The sequence below is a fragment of the Electrophorus electricus genome, chromosome 4, assembly GCF_013358815.1.
Source record: "Electrophorus electricus isolate fEleEle1 chromosome 4, fEleEle1.pri, whole genome shotgun sequence".
NCBI lineage: Eukaryota > Metazoa > Chordata > Actinopteri > Gymnotiformes > Gymnotidae > Electrophorus > Electrophorus electricus.
The window spans coordinates 6,162,699-6,178,531 of NC_049538.1; the positions used below are offsets into that span (position 1 = coordinate 6,162,699).

At 41.1% G+C, this 15,833-nt stretch overlaps 1 protein-coding gene across 1 annotated transcript; it reads right to left on the reverse strand.

Annotated features, from left to right (window-relative positions):
- Positions 1 to 1,713: 1,713 nt before the first annotated feature.
- On the reverse strand, positions 1,714 to 15,627 carry LOC113581861 (vascular cell adhesion protein 1-like). Its single transcript, XM_035525093.1, has 13 exons — positions 15,302 to 15,627; positions 13,619 to 13,951; positions 13,046 to 13,306; positions 12,622 to 12,951; positions 11,987 to 12,238; positions 11,653 to 11,754; positions 7,935 to 8,222; positions 5,745 to 5,885; positions 4,063 to 4,395; positions 3,490 to 3,750; positions 3,064 to 3,393; positions 2,429 to 2,680; positions 1,714 to 2,196 (listed from the first exon to the last, which is right to left on the reverse strand). Exons 1-13 carry the CDS (start codon positions 15,345 to 15,347, stop codon positions 2,090 to 2,092), a joined length of 3,036 nt encoding a protein of 1,011 aa, XP_035380986.1. The 5' UTR covers positions 15,348 to 15,627; the 3' UTR covers positions 1,714 to 2,089.
- Positions 15,628 to 15,833: the final 206 nt, after the last annotated feature.

Sequence of the window (15,833 nt, forward strand, 5' to 3'; positions counted from 1 at the left end):
CCCCAGGGTGGTACCAATCTTCAAGAAGGCCACACTTGACAGCTCCAGCGTTACCAACTACAGACTGGTATCACTTCTCTCTTTCCTCTCAAAAGCCCTTGAACGAGCAGTTTATAATCAATTGTCTCTTTTTCTCACCCAGAACCAGCTGCACGATCCCAATCAGTCTGGCTATAAACTGGCACATTCTACAGAAACGGCCCTCGTAGCGGTGACTGAGAAACTTCATGCCGCTAAAGCTGCCAAACAGTCATCTGTTTTGATTCTTCTAGACCTTTCAGCAGCCTTTGACACAATGAACCACAACATTCTTCTCTCTGTTCTTTCCAGGCTTGGTGTGACTGGCTCTGGTCCTATCAGGTGACATGGAGAGGATCCATGTTCAAACCATGCAAACTCTCCACTGATGTTCCACAAGGCTCAGTATTGGGCCCCCTTCTTTTCTCTTTGTATACTCATTCTCTTGGTGATGTAATATCTTCTCATGGTTTCTCCTACCACTGCTATGCTGATGACACTCAATTATTTCTTTCTTTTCCACCCTCTGACATGCAGGTCTCCAGACGTATCTCGGCATGCTTGACTGACATCACGTCATGGATGACAGCCCACCACTTGAAGCTCAACCCCAGTAAAACTGAGCTTCTGTTCATCCCAGGTACTCCCAACCCTTACCACGACCTTACTGTTTCCTTTGAGAACTCCCTGGTATCACCATCCAAAGCTGCCCATAGCCTGGGCGTAACTTTGTACAACCAGTTGTCGTTCTCAACTCATGTTTCTAATCTAACCCGGTCTTGCAGATTCCTCCTTTGTAACATACGAAGGATTCGACCCTTTCTTTCGCAGGAAGCTACCCAGGTGCTTGTGCAGTCTCTTGTGATCTCAAAGCTAGACTACTGCAACTCGCTACTTGCTGGTGATCCTCTAAGAGCCATCAAACCTCTACAACTTGTCCAGAATGCAGAAGCACGACTGGTCTTCAATCTTCCGAAGTTCACACGTTACTCCACTGCTGTGCTCCCTTCATTGGCTCCTAGTAGCTGCAGGCATCAGTTTTAAAACCTTGATGCTTGCCTACAAAGCCAAAAATGGACCAGCCCCTTCATACATGAGGTCAATGGTCAAAGCCTGATCTGCACCTCAAGTACTTCGAACCTCAAGTACAGCTCGGCTTGAAATACCTTGCTTCAAGTCTCATGGACGACAAGCATCGAGACTATTTTCTGTCCTGGCTCCAAGATGGTGGAATGAACACCCGCTTGCTGTCCGGACAGCAGAGTCCCTTGCAGTCTTCAAACACAGACTGAAGACCCATCTATTTGCAGAATACTTAAAGGACAACTGACCCTGCTCACTTATTGACTGACTAATTTAGTACTTATTGTAGGGCATTATTTATACTTTTTAACAAACTCTAGCACTTATTGTTTATAGCACTTATCATTGTTTAAGATAGACCTTATGTATTTTGCACTTCTTGGTGTCAGCATTCATCCCTGTGTTCTACAGTATTCTAGTTCATTGGTATGTTGGACTCTAACCTACTATACTGTACTTGGATATATTCTATGAGTAAATGACAAAGCACTTTTGTAAGTCGCTCTGGATAAGCGCGTCTGCTAAATGCCATAAATGTAAATGTAAATGTAAATATTGCAGTGATGTGTGATTTGATTCATGACATTAAAGTAAAAAATAAAATGCATGCAATTCTTTACAAACCACATTTATTTATAGCGAAGCAGTTTAAGCTTTGTAATACAGTATATAAAATGTAAATGTAAGGCTAATGTCATTAATTACAAAAAAAGGTTACAGCATTAAAAATCCAAACCAACCTCCACAATATGTTTACTCGTGTCACTGATCAACAGTCCTTGCCTCTTGTCTGTCTGTTGAAAGGTGGGGGTAGGTGTGCATGGAGGAACGTGCTGTCTTCAGATTTTTCCCTCAGCTTTCAGTATTATACACTTTGTTTTCAAATAGTTGCTATATATTATATATATTAGCCATTTTCTGTCATGTCCAAATTACCCGTGTCAGTTGTTTTTCAATGGCTTCATGGCAATGCAGTTATTGTTACGCATTATGTCACATAATTTCTAGTTCGTTTTTTCTTGTATGCTACCAATATTATAAGAAATATAATTATAAAAACTATTATAAAAACTGATATGAGTAGAAATCTGTAATCTACAAAGAAAAAAGAGAAGAAAAAAGATTCAGGTTATTAGGAATAAAATCAATACTGGGTTTTGCACATGCTACTTTGACTAAATAAGTGTAGGAAGCAGGAGTCAATTCTTTTACTGCCTTTTAAATGATCAAATATTTTATATTTATTTATTTCATACATAAGCAATCCATAATGACATAAGATTACCCAAAGGGAATATGTCTTATAGTCGACATTCACATCGGCTACCTTCTTCCACCTTGACTTCCCGTGTCTGGCTCCAAGATAGACTGGTAGCAGTGCATGTGTATATGCCAGCATCAGCGGATGTGGCTCGAGAAATTGTTAGTGTACTCTGTCGCCTCCCAGTGATGATAGTTTGATTTTTAAAGCTCCACATCACTGTAGGTTCTGGATTCCCTTCAGCACTGCAGTTCAGTGACACGTCACTAAATATCGGCACCAGCACCGAGTTCATTCTGGACACAATTTGTGGAGCATCTGTGGAGAAGGCTTTTGTGTTATATATGTCACAATTGTATGCCTAATGAAATGCTGTGGGTGTAACTAATTAGAACCAATTTATATTTAGGTCACAGAATATTTAAACGTCAGTGCGCAGAAGAAAAACTCAAGCAAAGATGAAAATATTAGCAGCAGAATTTCATTAGATTTGTTTCCTATGAAATCAAAGACTGTATTAAGAATGTCTTTATAGTAGTTTGTGGCACTGAGTATTATGTTAAGTTTTAATGGATATTTATACCTCTTCAGTCTTTTTATATATTACTTTCAATTTGTTCATTAATAAATATGATTATCAGTTCAATGTTGTGTACATAAGTTGTGTGTGAAGAAGACAGAACATTCTGTAGAGCACTCACAGTACACAGTGATGTTGAGAGGATCTGATTTCATTGTAGGAGGAGGCTGAGGTGCTGCTGGTCCCAGTCTGAGCTCTGCCTCACACCAGTAGTCAGCTGCATCATCAGCTCTGCTGGGGGAGATCTGGAGTGTAGCAGACTGGTTCACTGGAGTCTTGGTGGGGTCATTAAAGAATGTGTCTGTCAGTAGAGTTTGTCCCTTGTACCACCTCACAGTGAGGCGGTGAACAGGAGCAACATTCTGAACGTCACACTGGAGCTCGTACTGTGTGCCCTCGATCACTGGTCCTGTGTGACCCACGATGCTAATGGACACACTGTCTGGAGTTTCTGTCACAAAAAAAGGGAGATTTTTGTGCTTTTTGGGGGGTTTTTTTTAGGAAAAAGAATAAGTATAAAGGCAACCAGTAAGACGCAGCAACTCACTATACACAATAACTGGGAGATGCCTTTTATCTGGTTTTGTTTGGTTTTTTATGTTAATGTAGCATAATGGCTTTATGTCCCAGTCCTCAAGCCTAGACAAGTTCCAGGTGATCAGCTGGACACCCTCCTGCGGGTCCACAGCTCCCTGAGGCACCTCCCAGGCCATCCCAAAATGTGATTTGGAAGTGGAGCAGTTCGCTGAGACAGACGTTCCGTATTCCACCACCACTGCAGGAGGCTGAAGAACAACAGGACAGTTACCTGCCAAAAGAAAGGAACATGAGTAACATGCAGGTGACCTGCTCAGAGCCTATTGGGAAAAAGTACTGAATCTGTTTCAACTCATTCTGAACCTTTTTTAATGATGGGAAAAGGTCCATGTATCTTTCATCATTCAATTTTGGTTTTGAAATCATACAAACCAAATAAAACTGTTTACACTCCTTTGTTTATTATTTATGAATGAAATATGATCTCAGAGATCCATCAGAAACAGCTGAAACTGAACTGATATTTAAGATGTCAGAATAGCATGTCATCAAGCGTAAAGGAGACAGTCTGTGGCGTACTCACAGTATACTGTAACAAGAAGAGGCTCTGACATCTCAGTTGTAGGAGGCTGAGGTCCTGCTTGTCTCTGTCTCAGCACCGCCTCACACCGGTACTCAGCTCCATTATCAGTTGTGTTGGCAAAGATCCAGTATGTCGCAGACTTGTCCACTGGAGTCTTGATGGAGTCATTAAAGGACGTATCTGTCAGTAGAGTTTGTCCTTTGTACCACCTCACAGTGAGGAGCTGATCAGGAGCAACTTTCTGAACGTCACACCGGAGCTCGTACCATGTGCCCTCAACCATTGGTCCTGTGTGACCCACGACACTGATGGACACCATGTCTGCAGCTTCTACTACAAAATATTATCCAACAAAAAAAACTTTAGCATTTGGTCCGCTTTGCAAGCAGCTTCCTTTCATATACAGTGTAAATGCATTTGTAATAATTTGGACCATGAAAGTTTGCAAGGGTACTAGTGATTTCCTTGCAAAGTGGTGTAAAGCACTTCTTTAAAGCTGGAGGCTTAGTGTACATAGTAAGGTCCTGTGACACTAAGCATGACTTTGGTGCAGGTAGCACTGAGGCTGGATTCCCCAGTCAGTCAGGCTCTCTGCTCTCTGGCTTGGTTATTGTCTACAGTGCCTACTGTGCTTGGATTGTTCGCATGTATAAACTCTTTGTGTTTTCTGAACAGCGACTTTGATCCTGTGCTTTTACTCAAGGGTCTCTAAAGAAATGCTCGCATTTTGGGTAGTTGCCATTATACACTGCAATTCTAAAACATTGTACTAAATAAATATTACTAAATTAGTGCTAATATTATGTATCAGTGGTTAACTACTAACTGATTTCCAAATAACTTAGAAGCATATTCCAATAGATACCAGATCCAGAGGCAAAAATATTGCTCAAAAATATTTTCATCCCTACTGAGAGACATTTTACAGGCTACACATAATTTGTTGATGTTGATGCTTTTTCAAGAAGTTGTTGACAGTGCTTGGCCGCAAATTGGAGAAACGCAAAATTTCGAAAGTAGCACCCACCACACCTCTAAGAGTTTGCCCTGTATAACTGCAGTGGATTGGACTTTATATATATATTGTATGGAATGTATTTTTAAGCAATTTCATCTTTCTTAATTGAGAAACTTATCCTCTTCTGTATATAAAAGTCTTCTAACCCCATGAGTGCAGGAGTTTTTAAAGAATGTGCGAGTGCCATATGCACTCACATAGGCTTCTGTAGATAGTATGTGGATAGTATGTGCTTGACAAATGAAACCACCATGAGGAGGTAAGCATTTTATCTGAACAGAGACTGATTAAAAGTTTGTTTAATGAAATGCAAATGCTTCATTTTGCATTCACATATGAAATATCAAGGATGTTTTCCAACAAGGTTAAAAAAAATTGCTAACAATTATAACCACTATGCATTTGTATACCCAGCTTATCAATTACTTTTAAGAGTTTGATCACTACTGTTCATCCTGCTTCAAAAGAAAGTGTCAAACATGAACATATCCATCACAAGAACATTCACCACATTGGAAGCCAAGGCAAGAAATGTGTCACGTATTAGGCGACGGCAAAGCAGCCATTCCATCTCTGCCATGTGGCCCGTGGGAAAGGAATACACTGAACGAGCGTAAAGACTAGCCTATGGCTGTTAACAGTTCACTTAAAGGTGGGCACTTACCGACATTTATGAGTATAATCAACAGCAGGCTTGTGAGATGGAGCATGGTTCCCTTTACCCAGCAGACAAGTAATGAAGGTGATGAAGATGGTGAAGAGGATGAGGAAGAGGAGGAATATATAAGGATATAAGAATAATATAAGAATTATACTGGACCAAGTACTGGATTCAGGCGTGAGTATTAACTGTCTGTTTCGAGCACAGCGCGTTGCTTAACAGGAAATCTTGCATTGAGGAAGTAGCCATCTTGGTTTTCTCACAACAGAAAAATCACCCCTTAGTGCACACCCTGGCTTTACAGGGTGCTTATTTAAAGAAACTATTTAAAGAAAATATGAAAAAAAAAAAAAAAAAAAAAAAACTTCAAATAAGTTGTTAATCCATAGTTATATGGATTAAAAGAAGCTACGATGTAAAGAACTCAGTGATTTTTATTCATCAAGTCACTCGAGTTTCTTGAGGAATCGCTTCAGCCCTAGCTGAATGCTTCCTGTATATGTAAGGTCTAGGGTTCTGTGGCCCTGAACAGCACACAGGTGCCGGTAGCACAGAGCTGGTTTGACTCTGTAGTACAGGTGATAACTCATCACTGCTTAGACCTACTACTTGAGTGCAGTTTTGCCATTTATTTATAACAAACCGGTTGTATATGTTTACAAATATGGCACAAATGCTACAGAGTCTCATAAGAAGTTAACTTAGATATTGTCTCACATGCACAACCAAAAACTACTCACACACACAAAAACAAACACAAAAGGCTTGAAAGTAAATCAAAAACACCATATAACCCTATATAACATTCATAATAGACATACACAGTTCTAATACATCAATCCAAATGACAGTATCAGAGACAATGTGCACTATATTGTGTCTGATATTGCCATTTGGGTTGATGTAATAGAACTGAGTATGTCTATAATGAATGTTATTATATAAATGTTACAAAAATATTGGAACCTTTTACAATACTGGTTTTACAATCTTCATGTCAGTGACTGGAGATTGTACAATAAAAATCATCATCTTCTTAAAGCCTCTTGTACATCAGCATGCATCTAGGTGATCGGCCCATCCAGGTGGATCAGTTCTACACATGCTCCGGTCTCGGGTTCACTGGGTCTTTCCCAGTCTCAGTGCAAATTAAAACACCTGTGCTTTGGTTTGTCTCGTTAGATTATCATCTGGTTGGTTAAGGTAGGCTCTGAGTTCACTTACTTTTGTCTTAGATTCTGTGAAATTCAAGGCTTGTTGTCTAAACCTAGTTGTTAGTTGCTTGGTAGCAGTGATTACTCACTACAGGTGTAGTTTTGCCCTGAGCTTAGGTGTGAATTGAGGGGCGGGCTCAGCACTTATTGAACTGATTTAAATTAGGACGACTCCTAATCAACATCTGGAGGAGGCTTGGTGGTGTTCTCAATCAGTTCATCTACATCTCACCTACAGGACTTCACAAACTCAGCTAGGTATCTTCTCATATTATCTTAATCCTTTATCTCATACATCCACAAATCAAGCATCTGAAATGTGCTTCACAATTCCTATCCACATATCCCACAGATCTCCTCGACACAATCATAGATGTCGCAATCTCAGCAACCTCACTGACTCACAACGCTTCACACCATCACATATCGTGGTGGCAGGAGGGCTCTGGAACTGCCAGTCTGCTGTCCAGAAGGCTGACTTCATCTCAGCATTAGCATCCCTCCACTTCCTACACTTCCTGGCTCTGACAGAAACATGGATCACCCCTGAGAACTCGGCGACTCCGGCTGCCCTGTCCTCTGCCTTTTCACTTACGCATTCTCCGAGGCGTCTCGGCAGGGATGGTGGCACAGGTTTACTAATGTCCCGAGAGTGGCGTTTCAATCCACTTTCCTTCTCTACACTTTCCATCTCCTCTTTTGAATTTCATGCCATTACAGTGTCTTTCCCCACCAAACTTCTTATCATTGTCATCTACCACCCTCCAGGTTCCCTAGATCACTTCATTGATGAGCTCGACATCCTTCTGAGTCATTTCCCCATTGAACCAAATAAAACTGTTTACACTCCTTTGTTTATTATTTATGAATGAAATATGATCTCAGAGATCCATCAGAAACAACTGAAACTGAACTGATATTTAAGATTTCAGAATAGTATGTCATCAAGCGTAAAGGAGACAGTCTGTGGTGTACTCACAGTATACTGTAACAAGAAGAGGCTCTGACATCTTAGTTGTAGGAGGCTGAGGTCCTGCTTGTCTCTGTCTCAGCACCGCCTCACACCGGTACTCAGCTCCATCATCAGTTGTGTTGGCAAAGATCCAGTATGTCGCAGACTTGTCCACTGGAGTCTTGATGGAGTCATTAAAGGACGTATCTGTCAGTAGAGTTTGTCCTTTGTACCACCTCACAGTGAGGAGCGGATCAGGAGCAACTTTCTGAACGTCACACCGGAGCTCGTACCATGTGCCCTCAATCATTGGTCCTGTGTGACCCACGACACTGATGGACACCATGTCTGCAGCTTCTACTACAAAATATTATCCAACAAAAAAAACTTTAGCATTTGATCCGCTTTGCAAGCAGCTTCCTTTCATATACAGTGTAAATGCATTTGTAATCATTTGGACCAGGAAAGTTTACAAGGGTACCAGTGATTTCCTTGCAAATTGGTATAAAGCACTTCTAATTTCATGCCATTACAGTGTCTTACCCCACCAAACTTCTTATCATTGTCATCTACCACCCTCCAGGTTCCCTAGATCACTTCATTGATGAGCTCAACATCCTTCTGAGTCATTTCCCCATTGAAAGAAATCCACTCATTCTCCTTGGTGACTTCAACCTTCCATCAGACAAGCTGCATTCCTCCTGCATCCTTCCACTGTTGACAGCATTTGACCTCACCCTCAACCACTCTCCTCTGACTCACAAAGCGGGCAATGTTCTGGACCTGATCTTCACCCGTGCCACCACACCATTGGACATCGCAGTCACCCCCCTCCACCTCTCAGGACCATCACTTTCTATCCTTCTCTCTCTCCCTTCCTTCTCTTTCCATCCAGTCCTCTCCAACATGTTCCTCCTTCCTCCGTCGCAATCTGCACTCCATAACTCCCTCTTCCCTTACTTCTACTATTTTGTCCACCCTTCCTCACCCTGACTCTCTATCCTCTCTCTCTTTGGATACAGTTACAAATACTTTCATTTCTACACTCTCCTCATCAATGAATCTTCTGTGCCCTCTCTCCTCTAGACTCGCTAAGTCCTCCCCACCTGCCCCAGAAACACTTTGCTGCCACAGGAGAGAACTAAGCACTGCAGAGAGGAGGTGGAGGAAATCGCGCATAGATTCAGATCTTAGCTCATACAAGTCTCTCCTTTCCAAGTTCTCACTGGAAGTAACATCTGCAAAATCATCCTACTACAGTGAGAAATTCAAATCATCATCATCTGATCCATGCAAGCTCTTCACAATTTTTTCTTCTCTCCTTAATCCTCCCCCTCTGCCCCCCATCTCTTACTCCCAAAGATTTTATCACCTTTGAGGAGAAGGTTGCAGCAATCCGCCAGTCCTTTTCCTCTGTTCCCACTCCTCCAACTAATGTGCATTCCCCAACATCCAACTCTCCGACTTCTTTTTCTCCTCTCTCCTCAGATGAAATTCTTCATCTCCTGACTTCCAGCAATCTGACTACATGTCCGCTGGATCCAATTCCTTCTGCTCTGTTCCAGACAATCGCAAGAGATCTGCTTCCTTTCATCTCTGTCATCATCAACAACTCCTTATCTTCTGGATATGTGCCTACTGCATTCAAAACCCCCAGGGTGGTACCAATCTTCAAGAAGGCCACACTTGACAGCTCCAGCGTTACCAACTACAGACTGGTATCACTTCTCTCTTTCCTCTCAAAAGCCCTTGAACGAGCAGTTTATAATCAATTGTCTCTTTTTCTCACCCAGAACCAGCTGCACGATCCCAATCAGTCTGGCTATAAACTGGCACATTCTACAGAAACGGCCCTCGTAGCGGTGACTGAGAAACTTCATGCCGCTAAAGCTGCCAAACAGTCATCTGTTTTGATTCTTCTAGACCTTTCAGCAGCCTTTGACACAATGAACCACAACATTCTTCTCTCTGTTCTTTCCAGGCTTGGTGTGACTGGCTCTGGTCCTATCAGGTGACATGGAGAGGATCCATGTTCAAACCATGCAAACTCTCCACTGATGTTCCACAAGGCTCAGTATTGGGCCCCCTTCTTTTCTCTTTGTATACTCATTCTCTTGGTGATGTAATATCTTCTCATGGTTTCTCCTACCACTGCTATGCTGATGACACTCAATTATTTCTTTCTTTTCCACCCTCTGACATGCAGGTCTCCAGACGTATCTCGGCATGCTTGACTGACATCACGTCATGGATGACAGCCCACCACTTGAAGCTCAACCCCAGTAAAACTGAGCTTCTGTTCATCCCAGGTACTCCCAACCCTTACCACGACCTTACTGTTTCCTTTGAGAACTCCCTGGTATCACCATCCAAAGCTGCCCATAGCCTGGGCGTAACTTTGTACAACCAGTTGTCGTTCTCAACTCATGTTTCTAATCTAACCCGGTCTTGCAGATTCCTCCTTTGTAACATACGAAGGATTCGACCCTTTCTTTCGCAGGAAGCTACCCAGGTGCTTGTGCAGTCTCTTGTGATCTCAAAGCTAGACTACTGCAACTCGCTACTTGCTGGTGATCCTCTAAGAGCCATCAAACCTCTACAACTTGTCCAGAATGCAGAAGCACGACTGGTCTTCAATCTTCCGAAGTTCACACGTTACTCCACTGCTGTGCTCCCTTCATTGGCTCCTAGTAGCTGCAGGCATCAGTTTTAAAACCTTGATGCTTGCCTACAAAGCCAAAAATGGACCAGCCCCTTCATACATGAGGTCAATGGTCAAAGCCTGATCTGCACCTCAAGTACTTCGAACCTCAAGTACAGCTCGGCTTGAAATACCTTGCTTCAAGTCTCATGGACGACAAGCATCGAGACTATTTTCTGTCCTGGCTCCAAGATGGTGGAATGAACACCCGCTTGCTGTCCGGACAGCAGAGTCCCTTGCAGTCTTCAAACACAGACTGAAGACCCATCTATTTGCAGAATACTTAAAGGACAACTGACCCTGCTCACTTATTGACTGACTAATTTAGTACTTATTGTAGGGCATTATTTATACTTTTTAACAAACTCTAGCACTTATTGTTTATAGCACTTATCATTGTTTAAGATAGACCTTATGTATTTTGCACTTCTTGGTGTCAGCATTCATCCCTGTGTTCTACAGTATTCTAGTTCATTGGTATGTTGGACTCTAACCTACTATACTGTACTTGGATATATTCTATGAGTAAATGACAAAGCACTTTTGTAAGTCGCTCTGGATAAGCGCGTCTGCTAAATGCCATAAATGTAAATGTAAATGTAAATATTGCAGTGATGTGTGATTTGATTCATGACATTAAAGTAAAAAATAAAATGCATGCAATTCTTTACAAACCACATTTATTTATAGCGAAGCAGTTTAAGCTTTGTAATACAGTATATAAAATGTAAATGTAAGGCTAATGTCATTAATTACAAAAAAAGGTTACAGCATTAAAAATCCAAACCAACCTCCACAATATGTTTACTCGTGTCACTGATCAACAGTCCTTGCCTCTTGTCTGTCTGTTGAAAGGTGGGGGTAGGTGTGCATGGAGGAACGTGCTGTCTTCAGATTTTTCCCTCAGCTTTCAGTATTATACACTTTGTTTTCAAATAGTTGCTATATATTATATATATTAGCCATTTTCTGTCATGTCCAAATTACCCGTGTCAGTTGTTTTTCAATGGCTTCATGGCAATGCAGTTATTGTTACGCATTATGTCACATAATTTCTAGTTCGTTTTTTCTTGTATGCTACCAATATTATAAGAAATATAATTATAAAAACTATTATAAAAACTGATATGAGTAGAAATCTGTAATCTACAAAGAAAAAAGAGAAGAAAAAAGATTCAGGTTATTAGGAATAAAATCAATACTGGGTTTTGCACATGCTACTTTGACTAAATAAGTGTAGGAAGCAGGAGTCAATTCTTTTACTGCCTTTTAAATGATCAAATATTTTATATTTATTTATTTCATACATAAGCAATCCATAATGACATAAGATTACCCAAAGGGAATATGTCTTATAGTCGACATTCACATCGCCTACCTTCTTCCACCTTGACTTCCCGTGTCTGGCTCCAAGATAGACTGGTAGCAGTGCATGTGTATATGCCAGCATCAGCGGATGTGGCTCGAGAAATTGTTAGTGTACTCTGTCGCCTCCCAGTGATGATAGTTTGATTTTTAAAGCTCCACATCACTGTAGGTTCTGGATTCCCTTCAGCACTGCAGTTCAGTGACACGTCACTAAGTATCGGCACCAGCACCGAGTTCATTCTGGACACAATTTGTGGAGCATCTGTGGAGAAGGCTTTTGTGTTATATATGTCACAATTGTATGCCTAATGAAATGCTGTGGGTGTAACTAATTAGAACCAATTTATATTTAGGTCACAGAATATTTAAACGTCAGTGCGCAGAAGAAAAACTCAAGCAAAGATGAAAATATTAGCAGCAGAATTTCATTAGATTTGTTTCCTATGAAATCAAAGACTGTATTAAGAATGTCTTTATAGTAGTTTGTGGCACTGAGTATTATGTTAAGTTTTAATGGATATTTATACCTCTTCAGTCTTTTTATATATTACTTTCAATTTGTTCATTAATAAATATGATTATCAGTTCAATGTTGTGTACATAAGTTGTGTGTGAAGAAGACAGAACATTCTGTAGAGCACTCACAGTACACAGTGATGTTGAGAGGATCTGATTTCATTGTAGGAGGAGGCTGAGGTGCTGCTGGTCCCAGTCTGAGCTCTGCCTCACACCAGTAGTCAGCTGCATCATCAGCTCTGCTGGGGGAGATCTGGAGTGTAGCAGACTGGTTCACTGGAGTCTTGGTGGGGTCATTAAAGAACGTATCTGTCAGTAGAGTTTGTCCCTTGTACCACTTCACAGTGAGGCGGTGAACAGGAGCAACATTCTGAACGTCACACTGGAGCTCGTACTGTGTGCCCTCGGTCACTGGTCCTGTGTGACCCACGATGCTAATGGACACACTGTCTGGAGTTTCTGTCACAAAAAAAGTGAGATTTTTGTGCTTTTTGGGGGTTTTTTTAGGAAAAAGAATAAGTATAAAGGCAACCAGTAAGACGCAGCAACTCACTATACACAATAACTGGGAGATGCCTTTTATCTGGTTTTGTTTGGTTTTTTATGTTAATGTAGCATAATGGCTTTATGTCCCAGTCCTCAAGCCTAGACAAGTTCCAGGTGATCAGCTGGACATCCTCCCTCAGGTCCACAGCTCCCTGAGGCACCTCCCAGGCCATCCCAAAATGTGGCTTGGAAGTGGAGCAGTTCGCTGAGACAGAAGTTCCGTATTCCACCACCACTGCAGGAGGCTGAAGAACAACAGGACAGTTACCTGCCAAAAGAAAGGAACATGAGTAACATGCAGGTGACCTGCTCAGAGCCTATTGGGAAAAAGTACTGAATCTGTTTCAACTCATTCTGAACCTTTTTTAATGATGGGAAAAGATCCATGTATCTTTCATCATTCAATTTTGGTTTTGAAATCATACAAACCAAATAAAACTGTTTACACTCCTTTGTTTATTATTTATGAATGAAATATGATCTCAGAGATCCATCAGAAACAGCTGAAACTGAACTGATATTTAAGATGTCAGAATAGCATGTCATCAAGCGTAAAGGAGACAGTCTGTGGCGTACTCACAGTATACTGTAACAAGAAGAGGCTCTGACATCTCAGTTGTAGGAGGCTGAGGTCCTGCTTGTCTCTGTCTCAGCACCGCCTCACACCGGTACTCAGCTCCATCATCAGTTGTGTTGGCAAAGATCCAGTATGTCGCAGACTTGTCCACTGGAGTCTTGATGGAGTCATTAAAGGACGTATCTGTCAGTAGAGTTTGTCCTTTGTACCACCTCACAGTGAGGAGCTGATCAGGAGCAACTTTCTGAACGTCACACCGGAGCTCGTACCATGTGCCCTCAATCATTGGTCCTGTGTGACCCACGACACTGATGGACACCATGTCTGCAGCTTCTACTACAAAATATTATCCAACAAAAAAAACTTTAGCATTTGATCCGCTTTGCAAGCAGCTTCCTTTCATATACAGTGTAAATGCATTTGTAATAATTTGGACCATGAAAGTTTGCAAGGGTACCAGTGATTTCCTTGCAAAGTGGTGTAAAGCACTTCTTTAATACTGGAGGCTTAGTGTACATAGTAAGGGTCCTGTGACACTAAGCATGACTTTGGTGCAGGTAGCACTGAGGCTGGATTCCCCAGTCAGTCAGGCTCTCTGCTCTCTGGCTTGGTTATTGTCTACAGTGCCTACTGTGCTTGGATTGTTCGCATGTATAAACTCTTTGTGTTTTCTGAACAGCGACTTTGATCCTGTGCTTTTACTCAAGGGTCTCTAAAGAAATGCTCACATTTTGGGTAGTTGCCATTATACACTGCAATTCTAAAACATTGTACTAAATAAATATTACTAAATTAGTGCTAATATTATGTATCAGTGGTTAACTACTAACTGATTTCCAAATAACTTAGAAGCATATTCCAATAGATACCAGATCCAGAGGCAAAAATATTGCTCAAAAATATTTTCATCCCTACTGAGAGACATTTTACAGGCTACACATAATTTGTTGATGTTGATGCTTTTTCAAGAAGTGGTTGACAGTGCTTGGCTGCAAATTGCAGAAACGCAAAATTTCGAAAGTAGCACCCACCACACCTCTAAGACTTTGCCCTGTATAACTGCAGTGGATTGGACTTTATATATATATTGTATGGAATGTATTTGTAAGCAATTTCATCTTTCTTAATTGATAAACCTATCCTCTTCTGTATATAAAAGTCTTCTAACCCCATGAGTGCAGGAGTTTTTAAAGAATGTGCGAGTGCCATATGCACTCACATAGGCTTCTGTAGATAGTATGTGGATAGTATGTGCTTGACAAATGAAACCACCATGAGGAGGTAAGCATTTTATCTGAACAGAGACTGATTAAAAGTTTGTTTAATGAAATGCAAATGCTTCATTTTGCATTCACATATGAAATATCAAGGATGTTTTCCAACAAGGTTAAAAAAAATTGCTAACAATTATAACCACTATGCATTTGTATACCCAGCTTATCAATTACTTTTAAGAGTTTGATCACTACTGTTCATCCTGCTTCAAAAGAAAGTGTCAAACATGAACATATCCATCGCAAGAACATTCACCACATTGGAAGCCAAGGCAAGAAATGTGTCACGTATTAGGCGACGGCAAAGCAGCCATTCCATCTCTGCCATGTGGCCCGTGGGAAAGGAATACACTGAACGAGCGTAAAGACTAGCCTATGGCTGTTAACAGTTCACTTAAAGGTGGGCACTTACCGACATTTATGAGTATAATCAACAGCAGGCTTGTGAGATGGAGCATGGTTCCCTTTACCCAGCAGACAAGTAATGAAGGTGATGAAGATGGTGAAGAGGATGAGGAAGAGGAGGAATATATAAGGATATAAGAATAATATAAGAATTATATTGGACCAAGTACTGGATTCAGGCGTGAGTATTAACTGTCTGTTTCGAGCACAGCGCGTTGCTTAACAGGAAATCTTGCATTGAGGAAGTAGCCATCCTGGTTTTCTCACAACAGAAAAATCATCCCTTAGTGCACACCCTGGCTTTACAGGGTGCTTATTTAAAGAAACTATTTAAAGAAAATATGAAAAAAAAAAAAAAAAAAAAAAAAACTTCAAATAAGTTGTTAATCCATAGTTATATGGATTAAAAGAAGCTACGATGTAAAGAACTCAGTGATTTTTATTCATCAAGTCACTCGAGTTTCTTGAGGAATCGCTTCAGCCCTAGCTGAATGCTTCCTGTATATGTAAGGTCTAGGGTTCTGTGGCCCTGAACAGCA

Excerpts from the sequence above, each read along its gene's own strand:
- LOC113581861 (XM_035525093.1), bottom strand. The coding sequence starts at position 15,347 with ATGCTCCATCTCACAAGCCTGCTGTTGATTATACTCATAAATGTCG. Across the intron at positions 12,952-13,045 it reads TCTCCCAGTTATTGTGTATA|AAACTCCAGACAGTGTGTCC; the intron begins GTGAGTTGCTGC and ends TTTTTGTGACAG. Across the intron at positions 5,886-7,934 it reads TCTTCTTGTTACAGTATACT|TATATTATTCTTATATCCTT; the intron begins GTGAGTACACCA and ends CAGTATAATTCT.